This window comes from Peromyscus eremicus, chromosome 15, assembly GCF_949786415.1.
Source record: "Peromyscus eremicus chromosome 15, PerEre_H2_v1, whole genome shotgun sequence".
Taxonomy (NCBI): domain Eukaryota; kingdom Metazoa; phylum Chordata; class Mammalia; order Rodentia; family Cricetidae; genus Peromyscus; species Peromyscus eremicus.
The window spans coordinates 21,109,367-21,133,302 of NC_081431.1; the positions used below are offsets into that span (position 1 = coordinate 21,109,367).

At 39.0% G+C, this 23,936-nt stretch overlaps 3 protein-coding genes across 3 annotated transcripts; all 3 read right to left on the reverse strand.

The window, feature by feature from the left end:
* Positions 1–1,175: 1,175 nt before the first annotated feature.
* Positions 1,176–2,129, reverse strand: LOC131925856 (olfactory receptor 6N2). Its single transcript, XM_059281238.1, has one exon. The coding sequence runs from the start codon at positions 2,127–2,129 to the stop codon at positions 1,176–1,178; it is 954 nt and encodes a 317-aa protein (XP_059137221.1).
* Positions 2,130–9,610: 7,481 nt separating this feature from the next.
* LOC131924859 (olfactory receptor 6N1-like) lies at positions 9,611–10,549 on the reverse strand. The gene has a single exon (XM_059280079.1). It carries the CDS (start codon positions 10,547–10,549, stop codon positions 9,611–9,613), a length of 939 nt encoding a protein of 312 aa, XP_059136062.1.
* An 8,991-nt stretch (positions 10,550–19,540) lies between these two features.
* Positions 19,541–20,485, reverse strand: LOC131925696 (olfactory receptor 6N2-like). The gene has a single exon (XM_059281052.1). It carries the CDS (start codon positions 20,483–20,485, stop codon positions 19,541–19,543), a length of 945 nt encoding a protein of 314 aa, XP_059137035.1.
* Positions 20,486–23,936: the final 3,451 nt, after the last annotated feature.

Consider the following 23,936-nt stretch of genomic DNA (forward strand, 5'->3'; position numbering starts at 1 on the left):
TATATATATATATATATATACCAACAGAGGCTAGAAGAGGGGATTGGGTCTCCTGAAACTGGAGTTACAAAAGGTTATGAGTCTGGATACTAGGAGTAAAACCCAAAACCTCTGTAAAAATAGCCAATGCTTTTAATTGCTGAGCTATCTCTCAAACCCTTAAAATATTCCCTTTTATATGGAAACATAAAATACAGCTCATTTGTGAGAAGTAGTGATTCACACTAAGACAGCAACACTAAAGATAATAAGAAACAGATTTAAAAATGTATTTTGAGGAAATATTGGCATGAATTAATTATGAATTGAAAATAGGGTGGAGAAAAATGAAGCAAATATAATAATTTAAATTTACAGAGATATAAAGGCATCAAGTTCACAAGGTCAAGACTGTAGACATTTCATTTTTTGAATGTCAAAATGTAAATTCCTACAAGACATCCAAATAGGGTAGGGAGTTGTCTCTTACAGAGTTTAGAACTCAAAAGAGATTCCGGTCTTAGGCACAGAAAATTTATACTATCATAACATTGGTAAGAATCATATTTGAAGCTGTAAGAATAATTAAGAATCTAGAGACACAGTCCTATAAAATAAAGGATACCAAGGAAGACTTAATGCAGAAATGAGAAATCTAGAATCTATTGATATCATGAAAGTTGAGGCAAACATTTTTAAGGAGTAAAAACTGGTGATGTATGTTAAGATTTAAAGAAGGGAGGATAAGATAGGTCCAATGGATTCAATTTTATTAACATCTTTGGCAAACTATTGCTTAGAAGATCTGGAACAAAACCACAGGGGAATGGTTTGAAACTGAATGAAAGGGAAGAGGAGATAGGTGTTGGGACATTTAGTTGGAAAAGCGGAGAAGAAAAATTGATCTCTACATGGTCAGAAATGTGTGGCAAGGGAATGTACATGTTTAAAACTATGAATTGAGATACTGAATGTTCTTATTGCTGAGAACACTGGTCAAGTAAAAATAGGAAGGGTACAGATACAGAAAACAAACAAACAAACAAAAAACAAATAAATAAGCCTTTAAGAAAACGAAAGGAGATGAAATCCAGAGCCTGTGTAACAAGGAAGGAAGATTGATTAAGACCAGCTCAAGTGTACATAAAACTTTCTAGAGGTGAACATTGGGGTAATGGAAGGACCTTGGTAGAAAGTCAATGATGAATTGGACTGACTTTCTCCCCCTTCTTGAAGATGGTCCTCTTGATGGCCTGAATTAGTTCCTTGTTTCGAAGACTATAGATAATAGGATTGGCCAAAGGTGTTAACACAGAATAGACTACAGCTAGAGTCCGGTCAAGAGTCAGTGAATAGCTCTTCTTTAGCCGAACATACATAAAGATGATGCTCCCAAAGAATATGAGAACCACAATGAGATGTGAGGCACATGTGGAGAAGGCCTTCCTTCTTCCTGATGCTGTTTTTATCTTCAGTACAGCACCAATGATTCTCCCATAAGAAGCCATGATAAAAAGGAAAGTGATAAGGATGATGAAGGCATTGACAGCAAAGTCCACTAGAACGTTAGTGGAGGTGTCCTTGCAGGCCAGGCTCAGAAGAGGTGGAAAATCACAAAAGATGTGAGGAATTTCATTGTAGTTACAGAAGGGGAGCTGAGAGACTAGGATGACCTCAGAAATAGGACACAGGAAACCACAAGTCCAGCAGCCAGCAGCCATCTTGGCACAGAGTGCTGTGGTCATAATTGAAGGGTAGTGGAGCGGCCGGCAGATGGCCAGGTATCGGTCATAGGCCATCGCTGTAAGGAGGTAGCATTCAGAGGCCCCTAGGGAGTGGAAGAAATAGGTCTGAAGGAGGCATCCTGCAAAAGAAATGGTCTTCTTATCACTGAGAAGGTTAGCTAGCATCTTGGGGATGGTGGTGGCTGTATACCACAACTCCAAGAAAGAGAGAACACTGACAAAGTGGTACATGGGTTTGTGAAGGGCTGCATCCAGTCGGATGACTAGGAAGATGAGCATATTACCACCAATGGTGAACAAATATGCCAACAGCAGCAAGACAAAAAGCCAGCCCCTGACATGCCCCACATTGGGGAAGCCAAGGAGCACAAATTCAGACAGGCTTGACAAGTTGTGTTGATCCATGAGAGGCTGAAGTAGGCAAGGAAAGGTTGAAAAGCTGAATTAGAGGGATTGGCAATCTATATTGAAGTCTTATTTTTATTTATCTTTCTCCCTCATAAATTGAAAGGCAATATCTAGTGGGTATTTGCTCTGCCCATGACCTTGGGCTAGCTGGCCTGATAGAGGCAGTGCTTCTTGCCTGCATGCATAAACAATATTTTAATTACTGTAATTAATGATAATGCTGTTGATACTAAGTAAAAATTACAGCTAGCTCTGGTTCTGAATACACTGAGTAAGAAAGGTACCATTGTCATATCTATTTTACACAAGGGAAATTAGAGAATGTATAGGTCGTGGCACCTTGCTATTTCATTTGACACTATTTCATAGGAAGAAAATTTTAATTTCTGTACTCTATGTTGCTCGTCTCTAAGCTATGTAGTCATCTGAAAGCATTCTATACCTTTTCCTAGGTCATACATAGGCTTCCCCTCAGCCCAGTCTAAAATGATGGGCTAGTATATGATATTGGTATAGCAGGTTTTTTTTTGTTGTCCAACTGAAATCTATCAATATTCGTTGAGCAAGGACATTTCAAGACTAGGGAAAAACAAAATGCAGCAAAGTACAATCTCTAACAGCAGAACTTACCGTGACGTCACTAGAGGTAGGGTATGTGCATCAGTCTTCTCAATATAACTTGTGACATAAAACACTATGGAGGAGCAGGAAGAAGGCTCATTTGTCAGACAAGGGTTACTGTAAGGTAATTCTCAGAAAAGGAAGGCATTGAGCCAACTTCTCCATGCAGAGTAAGAATCAATGGCAGATAGAAAGAAACACTACAGACAAATACTATCTCTTCTGGGTTGCAAGAAACCTGGAAAAGGCACTGTGAAATCTCACCCAGCAACCTAGGACCCTATTTCAAAAGATGCAAGGTGTCACTAAAGAATGATTATAAAGAGTGATACAATCAGGTATAGGCAGACTGCCAACACAGCAAAAATGTAGCTCTTATAACATGAACCTCCGAGATGGATGAGCAGAGGTATCTCCTGATTACCCCTGACATGAAAATAAGATGGATGAGCAGGGCATTTAGTGATGGGATGCAGATTCAAAATTAGGAATGATAAGGTAGCAATAAACAAAATCCTTGTGTTTTCAGAAAACTGACTAGAATACACAGGTAAGGGATAGACAGATAACTTGGTGAAATTCCATTTAAAAATACACTGGACATTCTCATTGTTCTCAAGCATAATGTGAACAATAGATAAACAGAAAGGAAAGGAAAAGAGAGCAAAGAAAGGAAGGGAAATAGAAAGGGGGAAGAAAGGAAAGAGGGATAAGAGAGGAACTATCATAATGTTACTTTATTTGTATAAAAATGGTAGCCAGCAAACAGTCACTGTGCCCCCCATAGATCATGCTCATTTGGTAATGGCTATCTAATTCCAACCAACATAGTAAAAAATTGCAATCTCTTTTTATCTTTTTCAGCTTAACCTTTAGAATAATGGTTGTTACATTAGGGGTATTAAATAAAAATTATTTAACCAAGCTAATTAAATAATTAGCACACCAGACACCTTTGCTTTGATTTATACCACTCACTCTAACCTAAGTGCCCCCCAGCCCAAATGCCCTCCTGTAGAGATAAACTTACAGATTTGCTGTTTTAAAATGTTAAATTCATGCAAAGCAATTTCTGCCTAAGGGATTTTTCTTCATTCTCTCATAAAGAAACCATACATTTGCCTCCCCAATTACGAGAGATGGATGTCAAAATAGTAACTCATGCTTCATGGCATTATGGGTACCTTTGCCCCTCTTGGTCATTGGTTTCTGGTTTAACTCTCATTCTGTTTCCACCTTCTATGACCTACCTCTTGTATCATTCACAATCAGGTCAAATGTTAGCTCATTAATGAAGCCTTTTTTACTTTCCTCGAAAAAGTTATTTATTCCTTCTATACCATCATAACATTTAGAGTGCTTAATTAACATAGAGTTGCTACCTTATAATAAGTCTCTCTTCCCAACAAACTGGGGAGATCTTTGAGATCAAGTACACACTCCACTAATTAAGGCATATCCCCAATGAATGATGGCAATGATAAGTACAGAGTTCAGGTTCCTTGGATGCTATTTTCCCCCTACATCCAATTTAAATTACATCTTTCCACCTGTACACAAAATCCCTACCCTTTCTTCATCTCAAGTTCAATATATTCAAATTAATTTCCCTGATCTGTTAAAAAAGCCCTGTCTTTTTCAACCTCCAACCAAGATAAATAAAAGGAATATGTCTAATTATCTGTTGTGTTCAAGGAACTATTTGTTAATAATGTTCCTTCCTTCTACAAACTACCTTGTCTAAAGCTAACTCTAAGTTCATGTCAAAGAAGGTCTGGTAAGCATGAGATGCTTTCAGAACCACTTTCAAGACTTACGGACCCTAAATTCTTATACCAAGGATGCTTAATACCTTCATTAAAAATCCTCGGTAAGGCTCTCTTTAGGTACATTCCAAAAACACCTGCCCTTGAGGGATATAAAACTTCTTTAGATATTAGCTACAGATCCTACAGAAACCTGTACCTTATACCATCTGCAGTAACCTGTAGCTTGTCAGCATCATCACCCACTCCACAGAGTAAACAGTAGCAAATCTCTCAATTTCAGTGTGGACTGGTAAGGATGGGCATCAAGCTGACCTTTAATGTCTCTTTTTTTTTTTTTTTTTTTTTTAATGTCTCTTGTAGATCTGATTCGGTAAGGTTTGCAAAGCTGGATTTTCTAAAACAGTTATATAAGTCATCTCTCCATTGGATCCTACTCTCTGATCTTAAAACAGTATCTGTTTTCAAATCCATTACCCCACCCACCTCTTTGATCCCTGATCCTTACAGGTAGTTAAGCCCCAGTTAACTGACCAACCACTGTACATTGTCTGTTTCAGCCTTGCCTGGCTCCGTATGTGCAGTAGATGAAGGCTGGACTGAGCAACACTTTCTCCTCCTTCATGAGTCTTATCCCCACAGCCACAGTCCCAGGAGGCGAAGTTTTAGGTCATTTGGGGCACAGGAAGCAAGAAACCTCTACTTCCAGAGACAACTGAGAATAAGGCTCTATTGGACTCCTGGGGGGAACTCATGGAAATAATATTCACTCCTGAGAGGTAGTTTCAGAGAATCCATCTATCTCATTTCCTCCCTTGCTACCCTGTTTCTAGTGACTTCTTAACAAAGAAGAAGTCTAGTATTGCCTAATATTTCTCTTTCTTTGAGAAGCCTCACTGATAACAACTACCATGTTTGAAATAAAGAATGGATATGGATTCTTCATTTTTTTCCAGTAAAATATCTGCTTTCTGAGCTTTTGCTGGTTATCAAATAGTTCTCTAAGCATAGGTAATGTATCAACTAATACAATCTTCACAATCACTCTGCAATATTGATTGGTGAATATTGCAACCTTTAATTCCTAAGTAAAGTAAAACAGAGCATCTACACTGTCCCTGGCTCACACACATGCCTGCATCAGCATTATAAACAAAGCACCAAAAGGGCCTGCAACAGCCATGTCTGTATTATTGCCTCCCTAAGTGTGGGCAGTGGTCAATAGAATATAACCAAAGTAACAAAATCACAGAATGATAATTGTCTCAAGTCCTGTGTTCTTGACCAGTATCCACAACCTAACTGCCCTTAGGTGGTTATTACTTAATTCTATATTTTATTTGGTATAAGTGTGTGTTGTAAAAATTATATAAGATAAAATATCAAGAGCAACTGTATTTCTCTGAAGATATTAGCCTGCTTTTTTGTTTTGTCTTTTTTTCTCATTTTATATTAGTTCTTTGAAAGATTTCCATAATGTTTTGATCATATACATACCCTCCACTCCTCCCAGATTCATACCCCCTATCTAAACACCAAACCACCCAACTTTGTGTCCTTTTAAAAAAATCCAGTGCAGTAAGTACTGCATGTACGCTTGGATTTGTGGGCTTCCACTGGAGTGTGGTCAACCTGCCAAGGGACTGCACACTTTAAGAAATCTGACTATCCCATTTCCAGGAGTTATCAGCTGCCTATAGTTCCTGAGCTAGGGTTGAGAATTCATGGTCCCTCCCCACTCTGTGGTAGACTTTTGTCTGGCTTGAGCTTGGGAAGGACTTGTGCATGCTGTCACAGCTGCTCTTGTTTGGAATGTACAATTGCCTTGCTGTATCTGTAAAGCACTACATATAACCATTGTGTACACATGTGTGTACAGAGGGGTGAGAGGAGCCAAACAGTCCTTTTCTTAATCCTTAGATTCTGAAATATCTAGTGCTTTGTCTGACTGACACAAGGCAGATATTCAACAATCTTTAGTCAAATGTAAATCCAAGTTAGGCCAGATTCTCCAGTAGTAAATTCTAGAGCACTGTGCATTTCTTGATTCTTCCCATCTCTAATAATTCATTTAATAACTACATTTCAAACTTTATTGTGAAGGTGTGTCTGCTTCTCATGTGTCTATTGAATGCTCTAACCACATTGCCTAGTACTCTATCTGGCATACAGACACAAAATATATTTAATAAATGTCATATAGGGCCTTTCTGTCCTATACACACTTGTTTGGAGGGTTCATTTACTGGTGGTCTTAGTACGAACAGTATTATATTTGATAACAAAACATGAAACTATGTCCTACCTCCACACCTTGTGAGTTTTGGTCACTTTTGAAAGGTCTTTAACTTACTTTGAGGTTTATATTCTTTCATCTCCCCTCTTGTGCATTTCACTAACGTTATATTAACTACGAATTTAATAAGTACATTATTTGGCTTTTCACTCATCTTGCTACAAAAACTGTAGATGTGCCTGTTGATTAAGTACTGACCACTGTAACAGAGCCCTAGTTCCTTCTTTCAAGGATTAAACATTCGTTATGGAAAACTATCCATCCTTTACTACACTTTAATAGCTTTCTGGTTTTTTCAAGTGTTTACAGTACCTGTCCCTAGGACTGGGATCAAAAGGGCAGGAGAAAATAAAAGGTCAGAAATCCTAGAAATAATGAAGCAGAGCTGGAAAAGGCCTGGTATAAAGTATTGAGGGATTCCACGTCAGGACTCAGAATCACCCGTGGGCAGATGTCACACTTGATGTCAATGCTTCAGTATACAAAAACATATTGATTTGATCCTAAAATACAATTTGTTCTCAGATTATAATTTAATTCATACAATGTTTCCCAGTATGTGCTTGTACAATAGCACATACTTTTGCTAAGGGACAGGTGATTATTTTTCTTTGAGAGCCATATAGTAAATACTTTTGACTTGTCAGTTCTCCAGGCTCTATAACAAATACTCAGCTTTGTCTTTGTAACACAAATGTAGCCATTTCTATTATGAAAAAGGATGCCTGTGGCTCTCCTCTGTTAGAAACATGTCTGCAGAAACAAACTGCACATCTCATTTGGTCCAAAGACTGTATGTGAACCAAAAATTTGGCAGTCTATACATGTGTGCAGAATTTATGCTCATGCACATGCACACATGCACCCCACCACCCCACACACATAAGCATATACACAAACACACACTCGCATAGGCATACATATAATTTTACTTTAAGTAACATTTCCCTCATCCTAGTGTTTTGAGAATGTCATCCCTTGGAATTATCCCTGAGAAAACATCTCTGCCTTTCCCAGAAAGCAAGCATTCAACCACAGCATCCCATTGTACAGAAATAAAGGTTTAGTCTCACACAACTTTTCTATTATTTGGGCTTTGGAATACTTTGAAAAATAAAAATGTTTATTTTTAATTACAAATTTGCCCCATCCTGATACAAAAAAGATATACAGAGTATACTTTCTATGAGTGGATTTGGCAGAGATAACTTCATAAAACCTGAACAGAGCAGAAATTAAGGAACAAATGTCATGTAAGCCTCCTTCTGAAGAAGAAATGAAAAAATGAAAACATGTCATCTCTTTCAAAGGGAATAAAAACTAACTGAAAAAATGCAAAATGTATCATTACTTTTCAGAAATGTTTATTCACTTCATTAGCAATAAAAATACAGAAAACAGGATTTTTTCTGAGATCCTGTGACTAGATAGTAGTCAAAATAGACAGCTAGTCAAATTGAAACAAAGCTGTTAGATATATTATAAAAGATCAATATTTCCTCTGCTTGTTAGTCTTTCTTAAATATAGCACTCAGGTACCTTTGTTATGTAATGGACAAAAGTCAGGACACTGGTAATTTTATTATCCCTATAAAATGTAAAGATTCACACAAGTGTCATGAGTTGTTAATAAGCCAGGCAAGCTGGAAAATCCATGGTAGGCCACATTCACCACTGATTGGAGGGTCACTTCCTGGGAAAGACAGGCCCCTAGAAGTCTATGGCTCACAGAAGCCTGCATTTCTTTGTGGTTTTCAGGACCACATATGTTCTGTAGAGGAGAAAGGGGAAGGAGGAGGAGGAGGAAGAAGAAGGAGAAGAAGAGAGAATATGAAGTTAAGTCAGTAGGGAGGTGGGGAGGATACGGAAGGAGTAAGGAATAGGGGAACAAAGTCAACATGTACTATATGAATACTTCAAATAAAAAGATTTAAAATACATTTAAAACACATAAAGATGGAAAGAAAAAGTGGTGGTGGGAGATGGGGAGGTATCAGATAGGTCAGAATGGGGGATGGGTATTTTTAAAACACATTACACCTATGTATGAAATTATCAAACAATAAAATAAAACAAACCTATAAGCGCCTTGAAAACAGGGAGCTGAAAGTGCTCTTCTCTCTTTACACCTTTGCATGGTTCACAGAGCTAGTTTTTCATGAAGGGGATGCATCCACAATGTTTCCTGGTTGACTGTTTCCAATTCAGAATGGAGACTTGCTTAGACCTCCAATCACCTAGGCACCTCCGTTTGCCACCTCATTCTCTTTTGCATTAGAGGAAGTCTCTACTCCATCTTCCAACATGTTTTATCACAATGTTGCTTAAGAACATTGTGCTCTATATACCTTTGTTTTACGTTTCCATAGCTCACTGGTCTCCATCTCAACATTTGCCCAATGTGTCCTTCCAATCTTCCTGTAACTAATGTCAATATTATCTAGATTTTTGTCCAAAAACTCATTCTGAACTGCAACCTCATAGCCAGCCTAGGTTCTAGAAATTAACACATTTCAATTTCTTTTTAAGTTCTGTCTGCCTAAAAAAATTGAACTTTATTTATTTTGTTGTGTTTTTTTTTCCCTTCAAATATGTGTCCTCATCCACTTCCATATTAATAGGTTCAGGGACTATATTTCTCCTCCAACATTTTTTTTCAATTTGTTCTTATCCAAGACTACGTTGGTTAAATATTCCACATATTATTGAAATGATTAGTTAATGGTTGACATAAGTCAACAGCTAAATCTTGCAATTTTCCAATGTGTGGATTATAAACCTATCGGACTTCAGATTCAATTCAGCAAAGCCTTAACCCTCTGTGAGACCCTCTTAATGGCCTCTTTCACTTCCTTATTGTGAAGGGTATAAATAATGGGGTTGAGGAAAGGGGTGAGAAAAGTGTATACCAAGGCAATAAGCTTGCCTCTGCCCTCAGCTCGAATGTCCGGTGGCCCGACATAGACAATGAAGGCAGAGCCGAAGAACAATGTCACTACAGTTATGTGGGACGAACAGGTGGAGAAGGCTTTGGCCCGGCTAGCAGCTGAAGGCAGTTTCAGCACAGCTTTCACAATACCTCCATAGAGGGTCAAGATGAGGACAAGGTTGCACGTATTGATCATACCAATCACAACAATATAAACCTGAGCATGCCAGCTTGTGTCCACACATGCCAACTGCATTAGTGGTGCCAGGTCACAAAAGTAATGGGCTACCTCTTTCAAGCAATAGGGTAAAGTGGCAGTGAGACCAGCGGGCACCAGGGCAGCTGAGAAGCCAGCCACCCATGTCCCCCCAACTAGCCGTAGCTGTACCTGCCTGCTCATGAGAGCATGGTAGTGGAGTGGGCGACAGATGGCCAGGTAGCGGTCCAGAGCCATGACACCTAACAGGTAGCACTCAGTCATTCCCAAGGAGTGGAAGACATACAGCTGGACAAAGCATGCAGCTGATGGGATGGGTGAATGTCCACGGAGCAGGGTATGTAACAAGGTGGGCACTGTGGTGCTGACATACCAGACTTCCAGGAAGGAGAGGACGCTGATAAAGAAGTACATGGGAGTGGACAGTCCTGAATCCGCTTGGACAAGGATAATGATGAACAAGTTTCCTGCAAGTGTGAGGAGATAGATGCACAGAGTCCCAAAGATTGCAAGATGTTGCAAGGTACCAGTGGGAGTGAAACCAGCAAGGATGAAAGTCTGGGTCCAGGTGTAATTAACATTATCCATAATTCCTGGGAATGAGAGATAAAGGCACCAAATGAGCATTTTTAGGCTTTTTCCTCTTGAGATTTTTTCCTGAGTCCAAAGACTAGAACACACAAGCTAGGAAATAACTTAGATTCTATCCATTCTGTTTCCTCTAGTCTACAAAAGAGGAATCAAGTACCAGAAGTCAGAAGTTATTTGCTCAATATCTGTTGCTGACAAGGATGACATAGAGTTCTTGTTCCTCAATTCACAGACCAGCATTTGTAGCCTAAGGCAGCAGAGCCTTGGCCCTGGGATTTTCTCCTTTCTGCTTCAAAAAAAAAAAATAAAGATAGGAAAAGCTATCTTTCTCATCCTCCTATCATTCCTAGTGAAATGTTCCCTTGATATTTTGAAATAATGGCCCTTACTATATACTGGATCCAACAATCAGGATGGAGTAGGAAAAGGAGACTTATTTTTTTAAACAGTTAAGTCTCACTGGGGGAGTCTCCTGGAATGCAAGATTCTCATCAAAGGTTGAAAGAGGAAAAGATGGATTAAAAAACAAATCTGTCTTCAAAGCATTTCTCAAAGCTCAGGATTTGGGACAAGCTGAATAAGCAACGAGCCTGCAGGATGTTTATTTCTAGAAGGATGCTAACGGGAGACAAACTTCAGGATTCTTCAGGGGATAGGGAGAAGGGAAACAGTATGAAGCCAGACTCTTTGAAGTGTGTAAAGAGTTACTGAGGTAGTACACATAGCACCTTCTTTCAGGAATTGTATTTTTGAATTTGTTTTACCACCAACTCAAAGCAAACATTGGTTCAGATCACTGCTTCCTCTTTGTTTGAACTTTTTTAAATGAAGAAGTTTAAGTTAGAGGTTCATGAAGCTCATTGTAAGTTACCACTATGTGATTCTCCAGTCATTAATTGATGTCTGTTGGGTTAGTATGGAAATGGAAAGTTTACATTAATATCCCTAGATTGCCACTCCCACACTCCAAGGGAAGTTATTCAGGAAAGGTCAAAGCCGTTCCCTATTTCTCTTCTTCAGCCACTCTTACCTCTTGTGTGCCACCGCCAACCATTACCTCACTGCTTTGGTTACAGTAGAACTAGTCTCATCCTTCTTGATATCACTTCTATCCCAAGACACTTCCTTACTTATAGTCCATGCTCCTGGAACTGCAGGTCTCCAACAACCTCCTTAATAAATGTTCCCTGGGGCTGCTATGACTACCTCTCAGGATAGATCCCCCTGGGCCAAGAAGTTAGGCTCAGAGTAGTGAATCAGATGAGACATGTTTCTTAAACACCTTAGTCCTGTATCCTTTGCTTTGGAGTTCTGAAGTCTAATCCCAGGGATATTGCCTTTTTGTAATGACCATATAACATGTCAGTAAAGAAACAATCCAACTCCCATATCTTCATTCATGCATGCAGAATAACAACTTGGGGAACCCAGAAATGGATTGCCTCTTAAAAAGCCCATTTGCCAGGAGATTTGTCATTGTTCACCATGATTTGCCTTACCCACTAACAACCTAATCCTCATAGGAATCGGTCCTTTTATGCTGAACATCTCCACCTTCATTTCTCCTCCCATCACCTGACACTACAGTGGCCACAATAAGTTCATTGTTCCAAACACTGCTTACTGACTATTCAAAATAATATTCCAGGTTTTATTTTACTTTTAAAATGATTGATTTATGTGTATTGTGAATGTGTGTGCCTATGTTTATGTGTGCAGGCATGCAGCTGTCTACAAAGGCCAGAGGAGGGCATTAGATCATCTGGAGCTGGAGTTACAGACAGTTGTGAGCTGCAGAGATGGGTGCTGGGGCTTAAACTCAGGTCCTCTGTAAGAGCAGCAAGCATTCTTAACTGCTGAGCAATCTCTCCGCTCTCCTAAAATACTGTTCTAAATGCTGTATTTTAAATCCCCATGAGCAGGATTGCTACCAGTACTCAATCCAGTCCACCATTTTACCCTGGACATCTTAATAAGAAAAAATTAGTTTTTCACAAAATATTTCCACTCTCATTTTTTCCAAAACTCCTTATATCCATATCTGAGCTTTGATCTAGGCTGAGTATTATCTCCAAGTGTGTACTTGGATAGATTCAGAGTCCAGATAAATAACAGAATAATTGCATTTATCCACTGAGTGTGAAGCGTTTGACTTATTTGTTGATCTAAAAGTACTTTTAAAAAAATTTCAGAGCAAGAGACTGTTCAGAGTAGTTGTTAAATTAACCTTAAGAGAAAGAAATAATGTATTATATTAAGAAACAGATAGTGCATGAAGGGAGGAGTCCTGTGGAACCATAGTCACTGGATCTCTATGATTTGGCGCAACAGCAGGATATTCAAGAAGAGTTTTGGTGAGGGTCCATCCCTTCTTGCAAATAAAAAGTCTAGACATGAAGCCATTAAAGAGAACTCTTAAAATTGTGATAGGGATGCTGAAGTTTATCTCTTCACAGTTGATGCCTTCAGGTAGGGGTAAGGATGGGGAAGGACTCACTTTTCTTTAAGGGACTGGCCACTGGGAGCTTGATCATATCCATTGAGTATATGAGCAACACAAAATAGAGTTGGTATTTCTTTTTCTTTCTTCTTCTTTTTTGCTGGGAGGAGGGCACAAGGGTGGGAGTGTGGACCTGGGAGGACTGTGAAATGACTGTGATTGGGGTGTGTTATGTGACTCTCCCAAACAATTAATAAAAATATTACACTGGAAAAAGAAAAAAAAAAAGAAACAGATCACATTAAGTGGATAGAAAATACTAAGTCCCTGAGACTGGAAAAGCCTCCTATGGAAAGCATAGCATTGGAGGCCAAAACATAAAACATACATTGTTTCTAAGTGCTAATAGAACTCCATGATGGTCAGATTTTATATCTTACTTTCTTAGTAACACCCGACTATTCACTGGGATAGATAGTCCTTCAATACAATGCTGTATCTTCTACAGTCTCAAACAAGGGACCACAGTTTACCCAAACCCCTAAATTAATAACAGGGCTGACCTCAGAGAAGCAAGGTTAACACTCTCTGTTTCTCCTTCCCTTCATGTCATACTTGTCTTCCTTCATTCCTCTTCTGTCAGCCAAGCTCTGAGAAGAATTGCCACATAATTTCTACATTTAAAGGGATATCTCCCTTTGCACGTCTGAAAGCATGATATTAACTGAGCAGATTGTACACTCCGTACCCTGTGTCTCCCAGGTCATTATTAATGAGATACAAACACCTAGCATAGAAGTGGTAGAACTATCTAGCATCAAGTAGAAGAGTAGTGTATACCATCAAGTTGTAATCTGGAGGAAAGGATGGCTTTTAAAATTATCTATATAAATTTTTTTTAAGTGAGACAGGGTAGAATATGTACAAAAATTCACCAGATCATTGGTACATTTTCAAAAAAATAGCACATGCCTATGAGAAATTAGAAGTGAATAAGCAAATGCTTTATGAGAAGAGTCATAAGGGCCAAAGGTGGTGGATGAGTACAACAAACTGATTTCTGAATATAGTAGGGCAGATACACATGAACTCACATCAGTTATGACAACATGCGTAAGACTTGTGTAAGAACAAGTCAGACCAAATTGTAGCATGGAGAGGAGAGGTGAGCATGAAGTCTTCCTCTTAGTTGAGGCTATTGGCAACTGATAGCTTTGCAGAGTAGTAGAGTCAGTTTTCTTTAAGAGTATGACACCTCATAAGTCCACCAAGCTGTGACCTCTGACCAGCCAGCAATGTCTTCCAACATCCCCCGAGTTCCTCTTTCTCTCCAGAAGTCCCACCTATCCTTTCCTGCCTGGCTGTTGGTCAACCAATCAGAAGGTGTCTTAGCAGAGATACATCTTCACAGTATACAAAAAAGATTATGCCACAACATCTCAAAGTAGTTTTAAATTGTATTTCCAGGATAGCTAATGATGTTGAACATTTTTAAAATGTTTATTAGACATTTGTATTCATTCTTTTAGGAACTCTCTGTTCAGAAGTGTGCTGAAATTTTTATTGGGATAGCATTGAATCTGAAGATTGCTTTTGATTTCCAATCACATTAAATGGTTGAGTAAATAGGGATGAATCTGAGAATAGATGAAAAAGACATGATTACTGCAAAGTTCACAACACTGCAGAGGAAAATAATCTTCCTTTTTAGCCTATCATTTCTATATCCTATTTCCCTTTTTTCCTGTTGAAAGAGATCTTTGAATTTAACTCTTTTGCTTAGCTTTTTTTTCTCCTATAACCGATAAAAACTTGTAACCAACTCCTTTTAAATGACAACATCCATAATCCATTTTTGGGAATGTGGAAATAGTTCTCTAGACTACTTTCTGTTGTTTGGGGGCACTGGTAATCTTTGGAGGAGCCTTGAGAAAATCAGAATAATTGTTAGGTCTTGGCTGGAATAGTTTGTGAGGCTGGACTATCTCATTCAGCAGCCTTGAAGTGGTTCTGGATGGTGGATCACCTGGGACATCCATTTTCATTGGTATTTGGTTGCCTTGCTCTGAAAATACATAAACTTTTAAAGATAATATATATATCTGCAATAATACAAATATACACTGTGTATTGTACACAAGTCAGCCAAAGATGATTTTTTTTTGTTATGTGTTTGAGTAGGTGGAATATACATCATGTGTTTTGTAGTTCTTTTAGGTTTATTTCTTTATGTCTGTAGTCAGGATTTCAGGGGTCTTCCTGGATCAAACCTGATTTTCTCTAACCCAAAATGAATCCACAGCTTCTCATTTCCTATGGAAACAAAAGCAAAACATCTCCCCCAAAGCAACACACCTTTTGACTTAAATTTTGAAGTCAAGACATTTTTAAAATATGTAGGTTGGTTTAATCTATCAGCTTTCATAATCCAGTGTCTTTTAGCAGCCAAAAAAATTTAAAAACAACACAATAACATATAGGATCCAGACTCTTTGTGTATTTTTCATCTTTATGTGGCTGATTTCTTTTATATTACTTTAAAGGACTTTATTATTCAATATATATATATATATGTGTGTGTGTGTGTGTTATATATATATATATATATATATATATATATATGTCTATATGTTCTTTTCTCTCAAGCCTATGTGTATTTTTAAACACACTGTAACCCACTTAGACATTTTTTTTCCTGTGAATCTCTCTTTATTGCATATCTGTAATCCTTTTCTGACCATGTGAGCCTTTAATCTGTTAAGTGGCATGGATAGGACCAAAGCCTCTGCTTTAGAAGCTGGCCCTGGCCCATTGGTTCCCTGAGAGCCTAGCTTCACAGCTAAGGTACTGGAGTGAGAGCCATGTTTACTGCCCCAACTCTGGGAAGTTTTTGGGTCCATGATGCCACCAAGTAGTGCACATCTTGCTGCTCATAAACCCCATTAAAGGTCTCTTAAAAGAACCATGCCCATTTTTTGCCATTAGCACTGAGCAAGGAAGCCATCTCTTCAAGGAGCTGTGTAAACGGAGTCTAACAGATTCTACCTAGGAAAGGCAGTTACCAAGAAGTCACACTTGACTCTGTTTTCATGTGTTTAGAGTCCTTTCTTAAAGCCTTCTCAGGTTTCATGTGGATGTATGTGGCCCTGAACATTGGGTGCCATTTGTAGGTGGAGTTTTCTTTCGTGGCTGCCAGTCCCAAGTAACCACACAGAGGCTTATATTAATTACAAATGCTCAGCCAATGACCAAGCTTATTACTATCTAGCTCTTACAAATTAAATTAACTAATTTCTATCAATCTATGTACTGGCACGTGGTTGGTGGCTTTATCTGTCTTCCAGCATGTCTTGCTCCCTCTGTGTTTCCTGGCAACTCTTCCAACTCTACCCTCCTCCTTCACAGCATTAATCCTACCCAATCTCTTCCTGCCCAGCTATAGGCCAGTCAGTTCTTTATTAACCAATGGGAGTAATACATATTCACAGTGTAAGAAGAATTATTTCACAGCATAAAGGTTACAAAAATAGCATTAGGTACAGTTAAAATATACCTGATAAATAGGAAAATGATATCTTGTGGTCATAGGTCATTCTGCAAAATAACTGAGCAAGTTTGCATTCAGTGTCCAGCTTTCTTACTAATTGCATGTTTCTTCGCTACCTACTGTACTAGAGTTAGAACCAAGTACAAATATCCTGTATGATGGAATGCTGGGCTTACTGCAAGTGTAGTGCAAGTGAAGAGTTCACTTTTAGTCCAGAATTCTTCATACTGTCTGTTCTACTCGAGTCATTATCCAGAACTCATCATGGGAGAAGTGGCCAAGAGTAAGCATGGATGCTTAGCTCCGTACTTCACATTAGGCACTTATAAAATGTAATGCTGTTTGTAATACAAAATGAAATATACAGCCACTTCCTGCCAGAGACAACCCGAGAGACTTCAATTCCCTGAGGTAGTATCTGGACATTCATAGCGCGTGCAGAAGGGATTAAGATCCAGTAGCATTATACACAAGTATGTAAATGTTGTTTGTATACTTTGAAAAGTACTGTGTAAGAATAGCTTCAACTCTATGTTATAAAGGGAAAGACTCAAGGAAGTTCGGAGATAAAACAGCTGCCTAATGAAAGGCAAAGGTAGTTTGGAGTTCTTAATGGATTTATGAAAGGCATTTTTTTCCTGATAGAGTTAAAGGATAGTAATATAATGTCTACCACACTTATTTGGTTCTTAAATGTCTGTTTATTTATTCACTTACTTATTCGTTCTTCGAATATAAATGAATAAAAGTCCATGGTGTGATATTCATTGTTTTCCTCAGCTGTGATAGGACTACTTCTAGCTCCACAGTAGATATGTAAGCATCCGTATCCTACCATAGAGCACGAACCCCATAGGAATGGAGGCCAACAAGTTAATAACTAAAGTGATGCAAGCCACTGCCAGGATGAACAACTCCCAGCAGTTCTTTAGTGCTGATAACACAGAAAACAATTCCTTTGAAATCGCAATCCTATATGAAATTAGATGCATAAGGAGAGAAAGGATGGGGGTCTTAAACAATAGCCAGCAGAATGGAGTACTGCAACCCAGCACTGAAAGAGCATAGGGTTAATGATCATGTAAGAATCCTCCAGTTATATAAAGAGGACTTTGGGCACAGCTCAGAAGGAGATACGTCACTGGAATGCATCAGACATGCTGCACAACACCCCACAGATGTGAGATATGTGCACAGCTAAGCATTATCGAGTAAGTAAATCCTTGTTGCAAAAATGGATGTGGGAAATGTTGGATAATGATCAACATTTATGTAGTTCCTAAGATCCTATTACTGCACTCATTACAGATTAAGAAAATTGAGGCAGAGACATTTTAAGACAAAGAGAAGTCAGTAAGCAGATATTTTTTCCCCAGTAAATAGGAAAAAAAACCGGGGAATTTGACCAATAATTTTCCTTCCTTCAGGATATTCAGAATATGCTCTGCTCGGCCTGGATCAGACAATGCTTTTGAAAGTGTTGCAATCCTAGAATCGAAACTCCCTCAGCTGGAAAGAACATGAGCAGCCATTCCTTGCCAGCCACTCAGATTTCTTACACAGAGATGAGGGTGAGGTGACCCTGCCAAGGTCAGCTAGACATCTGGACAACATCTGGTTGAATCTGATTCTTGATGGCAATTCCAGAAATCCTTCTAATTGTGTTGTGACAATAGTGAAACAATACTCCTCAGCCAGTGGGATGTGATGAAGGGTTTAATGTGTGTTTTAGGCTAGCCATGACTGAACAGCTGTTACTAAGCCCCGATAGGCTGAAGCACTATATTGTGAGTTTAAGGCCTGTCTAGTGTATGCAGTGAATCTCAATCTAAGCTGGGATACAGGTTCAACGCAACTCACACATACACAACAACACAACACAACACACACACACATCTGTGTGTACAGGGAAACAATAATTACCGATCCTGATGTGAGGAGTATTAAAAAATTTCATTGCTTTTATTATTGCAGTGGGACATATGTAAGCATGAGAAAAATGAGACACATTCACACAGTACCTAGTCTCTGCCAAGGCTTTAGTTCTGTCATTCTGATTACCACACCATCCCTAAGTGGCTAACTGGTGGGTTCAGAATTCACAAATCTCTAAAGTGTAGAGGCTAAAGGGAACAGTATTGTGAAATTCTGAGCAGAAGCTGGGGCCTGACACCACAGATTTGTGTACACACCTGTGATCTTCTTTATCTGTTCTTCCTGTAAAGTATGGCTTTAAATTCATTCTAAGAAAAAAAAATCCTTGATACTGAAAGAGAGCTCAGACAACACACTCAACTCCACTACCTTGTCCCATAAGTGATGAGATGAGCAATTCTAGTCTCCCACCACCTGCCCTGAAAGTTATGTCATCCTGAGCTGGCTCTGGTACTGTGACTCAAGATTACTGGACTCGACCAGCTGGGAGCTGTCTGCTCCACGTGGAACTTGACACATGCTGTCAATGTAGTGTTTCTGTCACTCTGGTTGTCTACCTTTAAACACTGTTGGGATCATGTGTTGAGTCCAGAGGCTGCTGCTGGGTTCCGTTGCCCTTATTTCACTGTCCTCACATCTGTTTACTTCATCCACTGTACTTAAGAGATCTGTGACTCCTGAGCCATCAGACACCCACTTGGGGGTGGTTCTTTAATTAGAATGACAGCACGAAAGCCTTGGCAGGGACTGCGTACTGGGTGAATGTGTTTCACTTTTCTCATTCTTATATATGTCCCACTACAAAAATCAAAGTCATAAATTCAATTAAAATATTTTCTCCATGCAAGTTTTTAATCTGCTGTGGCATTTCTTCATCATCAGATTGGGAAGGATTTCCCTCTACCTGCTCCACCTCTGATTGGTCCAAGAGAGTGGGTCTGTGCAGCATAGTGAGTGCTAAACTGAGTGGTAATCTTATTGGCATTTATTTTGATTCTGCAAAACAATTAACAAACCAGTTGATTCTTGCGTTTGCCCAGAATGTGGGTAACACCAAAAGAGATAATCAGGCTTCCCTCAGCAAAGTCCTGATCTTGTCACTGACCCTTTTCACAGCCTCTTTCACTTCTTTGTTGCGAAGGGAATAGATGATGGGGTTGAGGAACGGAGTCAGAAGGGCATACACTAAAGCAATAAGCTTGTCAGTGCCCTCAGGTCTGCTCTGAGGTGAGCCCACATATACTGTAAAAGCAGAAGCATAGAACAGGGCTACTACGGTCATGTGGGAAGAACAAGTGGAGAAGGCTTTGGCACGACTGGCAGCTGAAGGCAGCTTCAGAACAGCTGTCAGAATACCCCCATAGAGTCCCAAGATGAGGACAAAATTGCATCCAGTGGCCACACCAATCACTGCCCCATGAACCTGAGCATGCCAGCTTGTGTCCATACATGCCAACCTCATTAGTGGTGCCAGGTCACAAAAGTAATGGGCTACCTCTTTCAAGCAATAGGGTAAAGTGGCAGTAAGACTGGCAGGCACCAGGGCAGCCGAGAAGCCAGCCACCCAAGTGGCACCCGCTAGCCACAGCTGTACCTGCCTGCTCATGAGAGCATGGTAGTGGAGTGGGCGACAGATGGCCAGGTAGCGGTCCAGAGCCATGACACCTAACAGGTAGCACTCAGTCATGCCCAAGGAGTGGAAGACATACAGCTGGACAAAGCATGCAGCTGATGGGATGGGTGAACGTCCACGGAGCAGGGTATGTAGCAAGGTGGGCACTGTGGTGCTGACATACCAGAGTTCCAGGAAGGAGAGGACGCTGATAAAGAAGTACATGGGAGTGGACAGGCCTGAATCCGCTTGGACAAGGATAATGATGAACAAGTTCCCTGCAAGTGTCAGGAGATAGATGCACAGGGTCCCAAGGAAGGCAAGAGGTCGCAGAGTGCCAGTGGGAGTGAAACCAGCAAGGATGAAATTCTGGGTCCAGGTGTGGTTAACATGATCCATGATTCCCAGGAGGAGGGGGAGTTAAGGTGCAAGATGAACTACTTCGGGGTCCTCCATCTATTCATGAAACATTCCTAGAGCCAAGAATAACAACTGTGAGCACATGGCTGAGCTTGGACATTATCTAATTAAATCCCTTATATTTCCATAGCAGAACTGCAGTATCTCCCTTCCCCCACCCAAGGTGAAATGATTGGCTGTACGCCACAACATCAGCTGGGCTGGAACTAGAAATGAAGACTCCTGACCTTGTTTAGTCCTTGTGTATGTTCTAGTACTGGACTCTTGAGAGAGTCCAGCAACTCAATTCTCCCCTGTCCCACTATCAATAAAAGGAGAGAGAGATCTTTTTTACTGTAACCTCGCTTATGACCTCTATCTTTTCTGAGGACTCTGTGCATCTGGTTTACAATATTAAAATAACCAGAAGTACTGTGCTGTTGTAAAGGAAGGATTGCCACATAAAGGTGGTTATTGTGACCTCTCCCAGGAAGTCTTTATCAACTATTCTGGTAGGTAAGAATTAGGTGATCTAGGCAAGATAACAGTGCAGACACTCCAAGAATATCCCCTAAAATATCAGGCCCACGGTATCCAATGATTATTCACTCACCACTCATACTATACCTTCTAAAACTGGGTCATCATGAGAGATAGATAACAGGAATTATCAAAGAAGAAAAGCGTGAGTCAGAATCCCCAGGCAGGAAAGAGACTGCAGCAGCCAGAGACTGGCTGCATGCCATTGCTCTGACACACCCCAGTTGTACACTCTGAACTGGGGGATTTTTCACTTAACCAACTTCCTCTTCCCTAAAAGAAAGAATAGAAAGACTTGGTAGTTGGTTCCTAAAACTCTTAGATGTTCTGATCTCCCTTGGTTATTGGGAAATGATTGTGAGTTTTGTGGGCATCAAGTCTAATTTTACTTGAGTTTTCTTCCCACACCCAAGAGGACTCCCTAGGAAAGGTCAAAGTTCTTGCCTAATTCTCTTCTGATAATCTCACATCCTCTTTACCATCTTCACCCATTACCTGGCCCCTTGATGGCATTAGAACCTGTAGCATTCTTCTCAGAGCAGTTTCTTTCTCTGTCTACTTATATCTAATGCTCCTAGAAATGCCACCTTCCCAGAGGTTCCTTGTTGGGTGCTCCCTGGAGCTGTGAGTGTGATGAGCTCTCAGTAAAAGTCCCTATGGAGAAAGGAGTTGGGCAGAGAGAAGTAAAACACACCAGTTCTATTCAACTCTATTTCTCAGAGAATTTTTCTTCATTTTGCACCCAGGGTTGATGCCTTCATCAATAAATTCATGCTCCAGTAAGAGACATCAGTACTAATGCTGTAGGAAATGATTTCAAAGGAAGAGATGAATAATAGTGTAAAATAATATTTTAGTGAATTTAATTTTTTAATCTAAATATCATTTTTATCAGCATATTTGTTCATAATATTATTTCCTAAGAAAAAATGTGAACCAAAATTCAAAATGTTATAATATGCAGCTAAACCATTGTTACAAGAAGTACTCATTCATCAAATGTATATGGATCACTTTCTGTTATCCATACTTTGTACTAGGATAAAGATGGTACAGAGAACAGTATTTGTTTCCTCAAGAAGTTTAATTTGTAGTGTAAGACATAAACTTTAAATAGTGACTTAAAACAACAAGAACAAAGAATATGTAAATGTGAAAAGATAGCAACCCAACTCAAAATAAGGTATGTTCAATCTAGAGCTATATTGTGATATTTCTCTCATTTTTTAAAAATTTGACTAAGACCTAGAAATTTACAAAAATACTTGATTTGGAAGATGGAAATCAAATAGGTATTTTTCATGCATTGTGTATAGGAATATAAAATAACGTACTTTGAATGAAACGTTAGCAATACTTATGTAAACTACATACTCATTTTCATTAAACCAGGTTATCCTAATTCTAGGAACTCATCTTCAATATGTGTGTGAATAGTATACACACATATAAATGTATTTCCTTTTAGTCTTATTTATAATTGGAAAAGACCAGAAACAATTCAAGAGCTCTACAATATTTACTGGTTAAATAGAACAAACCAGGAGACACTAAGGAGCTTTTTATCAAAATGAGAATGCCCTTCTTGAAATGATATGTATAAATCTTCCAGGATGTATAGAAATACTTACATTAGTTTGCTTTCACTAAAGAAAACATTGGAGAGTTGTAAGAAACACTATTAATTTTTTTCTATGAGTATAGTGTGTGTCAAAGCACAGAGAAGGAGAAACTAGGTTTGAGAGTAAGAAAAACACTCGTTCATATTACCTTCTGTGTATTACTTTGATTACTAAAAATAATATAGGCATATTATCTACTGCTATGATTGTGCTCACTTTAAAAATTCACATTAGTGTGATGACATTGTGTCCTGCTCTAGTAATCAATGATGAGTGTATATTTCCTTGAGTTGCGGGGTGACTGCTGAATACTCCATACTAAGACTGCAAGTTCCTCATGCTCTTCACTGAGCACAGATCCTGGTGATGAATTATTTTGATGTAAGAGATGGTCAGTACCTCTTCTGAGTATCACCAAGGAGTGTGATGCTTGGGTGCTAGTTTGTTTTCTTCACAACTACTTCTCAATAAAGACAGGTTGAGATAACTACAATTAGAAAGAAAAAAAGTAAGGAGAAAAGAAAGTTATGGTCCCTATTTCATAAAGGTAAAAAGAATGACAAGGATGCCCAGGGTTTCACTAAATGCATTGGTCCCAAGGAAATGATCAACTTGAATTATTACTACCTTGATTGCCCTTTACATTATAAATGTGAGATATATGTAAACTAGGTAAGAATCCATTTTATGGAATTTATATGTAAAAAATTTCAAGTAGTGTCTTTCTCATATGGATATATACTTTTCCATGTGCTTTACATGTGCAAAATACTTTAACACAAGAATTCTCTCAACTTACCTATTGTCTACATTTCACAAGTGAGAAAGACAAGTGAAAAATTCAGACATTAGGGGGGAAAACTATTAAAGATAATGATTGAACCATGGAAAATGATGTTAAAATCCCATCTCTAAACACTATATGCTCTGCATCTGGAGGAAAGGGGATCTATTACACCTAGAAACCCTCTTAAGTGCTTAGACCATGGTTAGCCACTTTGCATATTTCATTTCTTTTCATCTTAATGGGAGTTTGAGTTCATTATCATGTTTTAAGGGTAAGGAAACATATTTCAGAAGAGGTTCATGTTTTTGTCCAGAATTTTGTAACTAAAAGGAGGAAAACCTGGATATGTATGGACATATTTCCCTCCCTTTGGCATATTCAGAAATTGCCCATTTGGCTAGGTCTACATCGAGTCCTTCCATTTTAAAGGAAAGTTGGGCTGGGAAGAGATCTCAGAGGTAGAGTGCTTGCCTAGCACACTTAAGGCCATACATTCAAAACA

Excerpts from the sequence above, each read along its gene's own strand:
- LOC131924859 (XM_059280079.1), bottom strand. The coding sequence starts at position 10,549 with ATGGATAATGTTAATTACACCTGGACCCAGACTTTCATCCTTGCTGGT.
- LOC131925696 (XM_059281052.1), bottom strand. The coding sequence starts at position 20,485 with ATGGATCATGTTAACCACACCTGGACCCAGAATTTCATCCTTGCTGGT.
- LOC131925856 (XM_059281238.1), bottom strand. The coding sequence starts at position 2,129 with ATGGATCAACACAACTTGTCAAGCCTGTCTGAATTTGTGCTCCTTGGC.